Source organism: Chlorella variabilis, assembly GCF_000147415.1.
Source record: "Chlorella variabilis unplaced genomic scaffold CHLNCscaffold_5, whole genome shotgun sequence".
In the NCBI taxonomy this organism is placed as follows: domain Eukaryota; kingdom Viridiplantae; phylum Chlorophyta; class Trebouxiophyceae; order Chlorellales; family Chlorellaceae; genus Chlorella; species Chlorella variabilis.
Window position 1 is genome coordinate 1,040,065 of NW_005435083.1, and position 8,949 is coordinate 1,049,013.

Consider the following 8,949-nt stretch of genomic DNA (forward strand, 5'->3'; position numbering starts at 1 on the left):
CCGGAGCGTCGGGGTGGGGTGGGGCAGGGGGCGCCTGCGGGCATGCCGTGCGCCGTGCAGCTGGGCACGGCTAGCTGTGCACACTGGCCTGCTGCCACACGCACCCTCGATAACACACACCACAGCCGCCCATGCCGGCACACGCCCACCTGCCCCCACACATACGCAGGCGACATCCCACAGCACTGCGACCAGTGCGGCGGCTACCACTTCCTGCGCCGCACCGACCGCCCCATGGCGGCGGCGCGGCAGTGCGACGACTGCGGCATGCGCCACGCGGTGCGCCAGAACGAGGTGTGGTTCGAGGGCGCCAGCGCAGGTGAGCCGGTGGGGGAGGCAGGAAGGGGAGATGCCGCGCCGCACCAGGCTGCCCTGCATGCCGATTGGCGCACCCGCGGGCGGCGGTGTGGGCTGCCCGCCTGCCCGCCACCTCACCGCTGCTGCCCTGCGCGCCTGCCCCCATGTGTGCCCCGCAGGCTTCCTGCGGCGCACCATCCACATGTACTGCTGCTACAAGGGGGTGGTGTACGACATGAGGCAAGCAGGGCCGCCCCGCCCAGCCCAGCCCAGCCCATGACAGCGACACGATGCCCCTGCCCTGCTGTCACGTGCCTACTGGATAGCTGGCCGGCCCTGCTCCGCCCCCTGCCTGCCGCTCCCCGGGGCCCCACTCACCCCCGCCCCCCCCGCCGCCGCTTGGCGCCGCTGGTGCAGCGAGGGCGCGGAGTGCGAGGGCACGCTGCGGGCGGTGCACGAGCGAGCCTTCCCGCTCAACAGACACGTCAACTTCTTCAGGTGGGGCTGGTGTGCGTGTGTGTGTGCTGTCGTGGTGGGTGGGTGGTGCGGGTTGGTGGGGTGCAGCGTGGGGCAGCAGGCGCGCCCTGTTCCTCGGCGCCGACGCGGCCTGCTGGTGGCGGCACCCGCCGATGCTGCTGTCGCTGCCCCTGCCGCGGCTGGGCTGCAGGGGCTTTGGGCTGTCCACGGGCGGCGGCGGCGGCGGTGGCGGCAAGAAAGGGCGGGGCGGCGGCCAGCAGGGCGCGGCGCCACGCGGGCAGGGCCCGCGCGGCGGGGGCCAGAAGAAGAAGGGCAGGCGGCGCTGATGGTTTGGCGCAGCGGCCCTCCGCCCCCGCGGATGGCTGCCCTGGCGGGAGAGGCCACGCCCTGAAACGCAGCGCGCTTCAGGATCCAGCTTGACTTAGGCAGGAGCAGGTACACCGGGCATTGGAAACACCGAGCCCACACAAAAGCGTTACAGTGCCAGGCAGCAATAGTTCAGGCATTCTACATTGTTTCTCAGCAGTGCCACAGTTCACTTGTTTGTTCAAGAGCCCACGACTAGAGCAAAGGCAATATTCAATGCTGCCAGCCGCCGCCTGGAGCTACCGCGGCGCCGCAGGCTTGAGGTGGATGCTCATCCCGGCCAGCGGCAGGCCCTCGCGCTGCGACATGCCTGCGCCCGACAGCGTCATGGTCGTGCTGCCCTCGCTGTCGCGCCCAAAGCTGCATAAACGTGGGAGGCACACAGGGCTGGTCGGCCAGCCCAAGGTGGAAGGCATACGGCAGCGACCTGAATGCAAGGCGTTCATGGGACCAGGGCAAAGCCGCCCGCGGATGCCCCCACACTACCTGCAGGCTGCGAAGAAGCCCTGGCTGCTCTTGGGCGCCAGCAGGCCCACATCCACGATGCCAATCACATCCAGCTGCAGCAGATAAGATGGGGCAGAGGCGGAGCGGGAGGCTGAGGTGCACCGGTGGGTGGGGGTGGGCCCTGGGCACTACCAATGGTGATGCTTGGGCACATCAAGGATCAGGCCACTGGTTCAATAAGGCACAGGCTTGCATCCCGTCAGCCGACCGGCCAGCTTGGAGCTTGCCTGCCTGAGAAGGCGCCCCAGGAGCTGCCGCCCCAGGCCCAGGTGCTGCAGCTCGGGCATGACAGCCACATCATGCACCGTGGCCACCAGCGCAGCATCCCCCACGGCCCTGGCAAAGCCCACCAGCACCCGGCGCTGCTGCCGCTGCCAGCCCGGCTGCGTGGGCCAGGGCACCCCATCCTGGGGCTGCTGCTGCTGCTCCTGGCACAGGCCGCGGCTGCCCAGGTGCTGCCACTGGGGCAGGTGCTGCTCGGAGGCATAGGCCGCCACACACACCAGGCTGCGCTGCAGGGCGCCCCGCAGCCGATGCGAGTCTATTGCTGCGCCCGGCGACCCGCCCCCGGCTCCTCTGTCGCCGCTGCTGCTGGCGTGGAAGGACTGCCCGGGCGCAAAGCAGGCCACCTGCTGCAGCAGGTCGGCCAGCTCGGCAGCATCCACCCGGCTCAGGTTGTAGCTGCAGGCAGCGGCAGAGCACAGCACACAGCGCAGCTCTGGCCCCGGCCTTGCATCGCTGGCCATGCTGCAGCTGAGTTGGCAGGATCAGGCACTTGCACGCCACGAGTCGAAGCACCAACACTCTCAGCCACCAGCGGCATCCGCCTGCACCGCCACGCCGCCGCCCACCTGTAGGCCACTGGAGGCAGGCGCTGCAGGGGCTGGATCGTCTCGATTCTGTGTTGTGCTGCATTCTTGGAGAAGGCTGCCGGGACGCCGCAGCGGCGCCGGCCAAGTCGCCGCCCGGGACAGCACCAGGGGCTTGCGGTGCTGGCTGCCATGATGACCGAGATGCAGGTTAGGGTGGGACCAGGACGATCGCACGACATGGCACTTTCGCAGTACATTCGAGCAGTACGTCATTGAAAACAGCCGATAGATCTCTCGACAGCGCGCGTGATGAAACCGTGTCAATAGTGTGATTGCGTGTAGCCCCCGACGATAGCCGCCACGCCTCGTTCAACCACCAGCAACCGATCAGGTGGGAGCTGCAGCAAAAACACTTGCACTCAGCAGTGCCGGATCTGCAATCACTTCGCATCCAAGGATTTGCCGCCATGGGGTCAGCCACTGGCCAAGTCACTGGCCCCACCCGAGCGCCGCCGTTCGCGGCGGTGCAGCTTTGTTCACCAGGTTCTGGGCTGGCAATGCCGCATCTGTTACCCCTCGCAGGGATGCGCATTATGAGGGCTTCCTGGGCGCTGGTACTGGCTGCCTGCCTGCTGCTGCCTGGCACTTGGGCGCAACGCCGCCAGCAGCTCACGGATGACACCTTTGAGCACATCACCCAGGCTTCCACCGGCCAGACCACCGGCGTGTGGCTTGTCAACTTCTGCAGCCCGAAGGCGTGCAAGGACCTGGCGCCCGCCTGGGAGGAGCTGGGCAAGGATTTGCTGCAGCAGCAGCTGTTTGTGACCAGCGTGGACGTGCACAGCAACCCTCAGCTGCGCACGCGGTTTGGCATCACCACCCTGCCTACCATCCTGCTCTTCCGGGACCGCAAGGTGGGCTTGGGCTGGGCTGCCGCATCTGGCGTCCTTTCCTGAGCAAAGATGGCACTGGTTCTGTCGCTGCAGATGTATCGGTTTGAAGGCAAGCTGATCCCCGGCACCACGGACTACAAGGCAGTGCTCAAGGCGTTTGCCACAGAGGAGTATGCTGGCGGGACCGCGCTGGAGGTGCCGCCCGTGGCCTTGCCCTTTGACTGGCTGTCCAAGCTGGCGCACCAGAAGCTAGCCACGGTGAAGACGGCACTGGAGACTCAGGTGAGGTTTGGCGCCCGCATGGGAGCAGGGTTGGCACCAGGGGAGATTGGCAGGGCTCAGGAGTGGGGACCGGTGTGCAGGGGGGCCTCCTTCACGGCAGCAAAGCTGGACGCTGCGTTTGCGACGTCTGCTGCCATGCCTCCCGCTTGCAGGACTTGAGTGGGCTGGCCATGGCGCTGCTCCCGATCCTGCTGGTGTTGCTGCTGGCCATGCTACTCATGCTGGCCAACCTGGGGGGAAAGAAGACAAAGCGGGAGTGAGCTGGTTTGTGTAACAGTGATGGATGCAGTTATCCTGACGTGTGAGCTCCAACTTTCGTGGCAACCGAAACTGGCATGGTGAGGATGCTGGGCTGCAGCCATTGAGGGGTAGAAGTGGTGGAATATGATGAAAGAGGTGCAGCCACAGGGCGCCGGCGCCTTGAACACCGAGCCAAAAGGGTGAGGTGACGGTAGATCGGACACTGAAAAGGCCCAGCTATGGATGCGGGCAGCTCTTCTCCATGCGCCTGCTGCCCTCCCTGCTTTTCTGCAGTAGTGCCCTGCCCTTGCCATGTCCCCTCCCATCTCCTTGTATCCTTCCGCTCCTGGATTGCACGTCCCCTTGATCTGCTGTGGTTGTCCGCAGTCTCCAGTCGCCGTGGTGTGGGCAGCACAGAACGCCATGACACGGTGCGTGCCTCAGGCGGCGATCCTTGGTATGGTGGCCTGTCAGACACCTTTCATAAACAACTGCCCAAAATCAGTGGGGGGTCTCGGCGCCCTGCTGGCCGCCAGCGCGTGGCGGGTGGCAGATTTCCCTTCTCTCCCCGGCCACAGGGTGCTTTTTAACTGGCCGATTGCATCGTACATAAGTGTGCTGCGACCCGTTCCCGTTCAGGTGCTGGGCCATCTCCGTGTTGATCAGACTTCCGTGGCGGGCGTTTGCCGTCCCGTTTTCCTGTCCCGACTACCGCTTCAGCCTGGATTCCGCTGCAGAGATGCCCAGCCTCAAGGCGGTAGCGGTGGGAGTGGGGCTGGTGGCGGCCGCTCTCGTCGCCGACAGAGTCTCCCAGGTCTGGGCGTCCCTGCTGGAGAGCAACGTTCTCATCTTCATTTTTGTGGGGCTGCTCCTGGCGGTGGCGCTGTACAGCACAGGTACCAATGGGCAGGCCTTTGGCGGCAGCACAGGCGCGACCACCAGCCAGCAAATCGTGCCGCGCCGCCCACACCTGGGCAGCAGCAGCACCAGTGGCAATGCCAACAGCCCAGTGCAGACCCCTAGACGGCCGACTGAGACGGCGCAGCGCTCACGCCGCCGTGTCATCACAGATGTGCCCAGCTTCATGCAACCCAGCGGTAGCGGTGGGAGCATCAATGCGAGTGCAGGAAGCAACGCCAATGATGCAGCGCTTGTGGCCAGCGGCAGCACCGGCGGTGGCGGCGGCAGCAGCAACACCGCGCTTGTTGCCGTTGATGACTTGAGCAACGCTCTGGTAGAGAGTGAGCATGTGCTGGCTGCCGGCTGCCTTTTTGTAGGAGCGAGAAGCGAGACATTGTCAGTTTTTGGCTCGGGTATCCCTTTCCCAGTTATGTGCCTGCTATCCGTGCAGGCGCCAGCCTGTCCTGCCCCGCGCCGCACGGCTGCGGCTTCAGGCACACCTGCCCCGACCTGGGCCGCAGCTGGATGCGCTGCAAGAAGCACGGCCACCACATGGCGCCCCCCGATGGCAGGTGCGCTCCAGCTGTTGTGGTGGTCTCACCTCTGCCAGGAGTAATGTGCTGCACGCACTGCGCATCCATGCACTCATGGCAGCTCCTGTGCCCTCACCCCCAAAGCCTCCATGGGTGCTGCAGCGTGTGGCGGGAGCGGGTGGACGAGGACCAGGCGGGAGCTGGCCAGCTGCGCCTGTGCCTGAGCTGGAGGGGCAGGGTGCTGGATGTGACGGAGGTTGGGGAGTGCCGAGGCTGGGAGAAGGAGATGACGGACAGGGTGGGCACCCTTGAGCAGCACCGCGCAGCTGTCTGCCCCTGTTGGCATGGGTCAATCGAGAGTTTCTGGTCTTCCCAACCACCTAGTGCCACTTGCTGTGTCTGCTGCAGGTTCTGTCTGCAATGACTGCCAGCGGGCGGCGCCTGGGGGACGTGTGCAGCCTGAGCCACCCGTTGCTGGACAAGCTGGGGGAGGTGCTCACGATGGACCCCCGCGCAGCCGCTGAGGGGGCAAAGTGGTGGAACCTGTGGAAGAGGCGCAGCCAGGGTCCGCCGCAGCCCTCCACGCCGCCGCTGGCCATCGAGCTGCCGAGCATGAGGGCAGGCAGATCCTAGGTTGGAGGCTGGCGGGCTACTCGCAGGAGGCCCCAATAGACCGCGTATGCATGTTCCTCTACGTCTTGTACATGCTTGGAACCTTTGCCCCCATGCTGTGTGAAATGCCTGCGGTGATGAGTACCGCCACGCCAGGGTTTCGGCTTCCTGTGCTGCTTCAGTGCCCGGCCATCTCCCTGCCCCTGCAGTATTGTGCAGCCTTGAAAAAGTAGATCTAGAGCCTGCGCTTACACACGCGCACACACAAAACAAGAGCTAAGAATGAATTTGAAAAAAATGAAGGGCTACATGCCGCAATGCGCTAGTATTGCAAGGGACAAGGATTCAACTTGGCAACAACTGACAGACAGTGCAATTCTGGGTGAGCTGAGCGGGTCAAGGGACATCAGATCGTGCAATTACTCGTTCTATGGTTGAGTTTGAAGTTGGAGGGATTGTCTTTGAGGGTTGGTTGGTTTCTCTAGGGTTGGCAGAGCAGCTGGCAGGCGTGGTGATCTTCAATCATGCGAGCGAAGCGGCAACCATTGGTGGAATGCGTGAGAGGTTGGTCACAATCATCGACTCGACAATGTCGCCTGAGAGAGGGAGTGGGGATGGAGGGAGGAGGGTTGCTTTCAGTCCCTCTGGCCTTTACCACAGGCAGGGCGCACCTTGCTGCCAACTCGGCAGCAGCAGGCCTCACCGTTGTTGATGAAGGATGTCAGCTTGTGCTCCCCTGAGTCGCTGTCTGAGCTGCCCGACGATGCATCCACGGCCAGTTCCGGCTCCCCCACGATGACGGTCCTGGTGGGGTGCAGCGCCGCCACCACGCCCTCCAGCACCACCATGCCGCTCACGTGCCGCAGGATGATTCTGTCCCCCAGGGAGAACGGCCTCATCGCGTACTGCACGCAGCCGGAGGCATGGGACATGCGTAGTTCAGGGCAGGGCACTGCACGCGAGTGCAAGCTTGACAGCGAGGCAGGCGTTGAGCCAGCGTCGGCAGGCAGGCAGGGCTCAGGTGCCACACCAGGGTCACCCCAGCGGCGACATTGCGCAGCAGGTTTTGCATGGCAATGCCGATGACGAGCGACGAGGCGCCCAGCGATGCGAGGAGGGGGCGGAGGTTGACGCCATACTGCAGGCAGCGGGGATTGTTTGGGCAGTGTTGCTTCACTCGCCCCGGGATGTGCGTTTGGCCCGCACAATGCGCAAGCGCCCTGAGCCCATGCTGCTGCCAATAACTCACATTGGCCAGCGTGACCATGCCCGCCGCCGCCCAGATGAGCTGCAGGCAGCCAGCCATCGCAATGCACAGCAGCCTGAGGTACCTGATGTACGCGCCACAAGCAGCTAGAGGCGCGGGCGCAGCAAGCAGCAGGAGGCCTGTTGCCTGTGGCACGGCGCGGCGCGCTCACCCCGCTTGCCATGGTGCCCAGGGCTGCCACCAGCCCCACGGCGTCGCTCATGGTGCCGCACCGGTCGTTGCGCTGCACCAGCGCCTGGCAGAAGGCCACGGCCCGGCGCTTGAAGTCAAGCAGGGTGAAGGCGCCCAGCAGGATCACAATCTCCTCCGCCGCATCTTGCAGGAACTGGGTGAGGTGTGCCAGGAAGGCGACGCCCGAGGCGGAGCCCTTGGCGCCCAGCAGCACCGCCAGGCCCTCGGGGCGCCTGCTGGCTGCGACTTGCACCAGCGCAAACATGGCTGTGGCGCCGTAGGCGGCGGCCCACCAGGGCAGCAGCCGCTGCGACTGCTGCAGCAGGCTGCTGAGCAGCGCTCGGCCGGCGCGCCCCCAGATGCCGCCGCTGGGCGCATCGCCCTCGTCGTAGCTGCTGGCATGGCCAGCGATCTGCATGCAAGGGCGGGGCAGGCGGTGGGGCATGGCGCCACCAGTGTGGCATCTGCTGATGCAAATCTCTGCATGCACCACAACCCACGCCAGCCCGCTGCCTCTGCGCCCACCTTGCCGTCGAGGAAGCGCAGCAGGGTGCCGCCAACCACCGTCAGCGCGGCGGTAACCACGATGTGTCGAATGCCCAGCGCAGCCGCATCCGCCAGCGTGCCGCAGGCTGCCATCTGATCCAGCAGCGGGACGCCGGTGGCATGCAGCCACTGCTCCGATGCCGCTGTGACGTCAGCAGCAGAGGCCACGACGGCAGCACGCGGCTGGCCTGCCGGCGCCGTGCGAGGCAGGCGGGAGCGGCGGGCGCTGACGCAGGGCGCCAAAGGCACGGGGCGGGCTGTGGGCGCCCTCAGGCCCCTGCCATGCGCCCCGACGACGTGAGCGGGGGCGCCAGAATGCCGCGCGGCGGCTTGCGAGCCACCCCGGGCGCGGTTGCACGCGTAGGGTTTCATAGGGGCGCGAGCCGCCGCTGCAATCCTCGAACTGCCGAAAGGAGCTGCCAAAGCCGTGCGATGGGCCGTGGAGGTCAGACGAGAGTTGGGTGGGGGTCTCTGACCCTGTACTGGCGAAAAACCTTGGGGGGCGTTCACCAGGCAGAGAGGGTTTCGACCGAAGCGATCTGCTGCTTGCGCATTACCGCAGGCGCTGGAAATAGATCGAATTGAACAAAATGGCCACTGCCCTGTGCTGCGCCTGCTGTGTGCCAGCGGGCAAGGGCGCCGTGGTTGGAGCCCTCTCGATCCTGTTGTGCACAAATGGACCGACGTGCAGCTACAACAGTGGATTTACACAGCAATAAATCGGGCAATGCATGCCAGCGCCGCAAGAGGGTCTGCACTCCAGCAGACACCGCCGCGCTTCCATTCCAGCCCCAGCCAGGTCTGCCCATTCCTGCCCAGCTGCTTGCTGCCGCAGCCGCGCAGGCGCCAGGCCCCAACACGCCAGCAGGCGGCCCCCTACACCAGCTTGTTGCGGATGTCCTCCAGCTTCTTCAGCACCTCCCCGGGGGAGCGGTCGAGCTCCTCGGCCACGCCGCGCGCCTTGTCGGCGGCCAACTGCGGGTACTGCTCGCACAGGTCGCCATCAACCACATCCTTGACCGGGAAGTAGAAGGACCTGAGGGGGG

General features: G+C 65.6%; 6 protein-coding genes across 6 annotated transcripts in view; 3 read left to right on the forward strand and 3 right to left on the reverse strand.

Annotated features, from left to right (window-relative positions):
- Positions 1-1,100, forward strand: part of CHLNCDRAFT_142991 (hypothetical protein) — a gene marked incomplete at both ends in the record, with an annotated part of 5,154 nt that extends 4,054 nt beyond the window's left edge. The window contains 4 exons of the mRNA XM_005849514.1: positions 170-319; positions 477-525; positions 715-795; positions 965-1,100. Coding sequence (XP_005849576.1) covers positions 170-319; positions 477-525; positions 715-795; positions 965-1,100 — 416 coding nt within the window. The remainder of the gene's footprint in view (positions 1-169; positions 320-476; positions 526-714; positions 796-964) is intronic.
- Positions 1,101-1,379: 279 nt separating this feature from the next.
- Positions 1,380-2,393, reverse strand: CHLNCDRAFT_51018 (hypothetical protein; the record flags this gene model as incomplete). The annotated part of the gene is made up of 3 exons (XM_005849776.1): positions 1,380-1,500; positions 1,627-1,700; positions 1,833-2,393. The coding sequence occupies 3 exons, from the start codon at positions 2,391-2,393 to the stop codon at positions 1,380-1,382; spliced, it is 756 nt and encodes a 251-aa protein (XP_005849838.1).
- A 659-nt stretch (positions 2,394-3,052) lies between these two features.
- Positions 3,053-3,894, forward strand: CHLNCDRAFT_142993 (hypothetical protein; the record flags this gene model as incomplete). Its single annotated transcript, XM_005849515.1, has 3 exons — positions 3,053-3,373; positions 3,446-3,634; positions 3,787-3,894. 3 exons carry the CDS (start codon positions 3,053-3,055, stop codon positions 3,892-3,894), a joined length of 618 nt encoding a protein of 205 aa, XP_005849577.1.
- A 719-nt stretch (positions 3,895-4,613) lies between these two features.
- CHLNCDRAFT_142994 (expressed protein) lies at positions 4,614-5,940 on the forward strand (the record flags this gene model as incomplete). The annotated part of the gene is made up of 4 exons (XM_005849516.1): positions 4,614-5,115; positions 5,226-5,346; positions 5,470-5,605; positions 5,716-5,940. The coding sequence occupies 4 exons, from the start codon at positions 4,614-4,616 to the stop codon at positions 5,938-5,940; spliced, it is 984 nt and encodes a 327-aa protein (XP_005849578.1).
- Positions 5,941-6,441: 501 nt separating this feature from the next.
- On the reverse strand, positions 6,442-7,996 carry CHLNCDRAFT_142995 (hypothetical protein; the record flags this gene model as incomplete). The annotated part of the gene is made up of 6 exons (XM_005849777.1): positions 6,442-6,515; positions 6,623-6,824; positions 6,950-7,057; positions 7,169-7,207; positions 7,338-7,769; positions 7,883-7,996. The coding sequence occupies 6 exons, from the start codon at positions 7,994-7,996 to the stop codon at positions 6,442-6,444; spliced, it is 969 nt and encodes a 322-aa protein (XP_005849839.1).
- A 584-nt stretch (positions 7,997-8,580) lies between these two features.
- The window catches only part of CHLNCDRAFT_56079 (hypothetical protein), a gene marked incomplete at its 5' end in the record, with an annotated part of 9,449 nt that continues 9,080 nt past the window's right edge, over positions 8,581-8,949 (reverse strand). Inside the window, one exon of the mRNA XM_005849778.1 lies at positions 8,581-8,939. Coding sequence (XP_005849840.1) covers positions 8,780-8,939 — 160 coding nt within the window. The 3' untranslated portion in view covers positions 8,581-8,779. The remainder of the gene's footprint in view (positions 8,940-8,949) is intronic.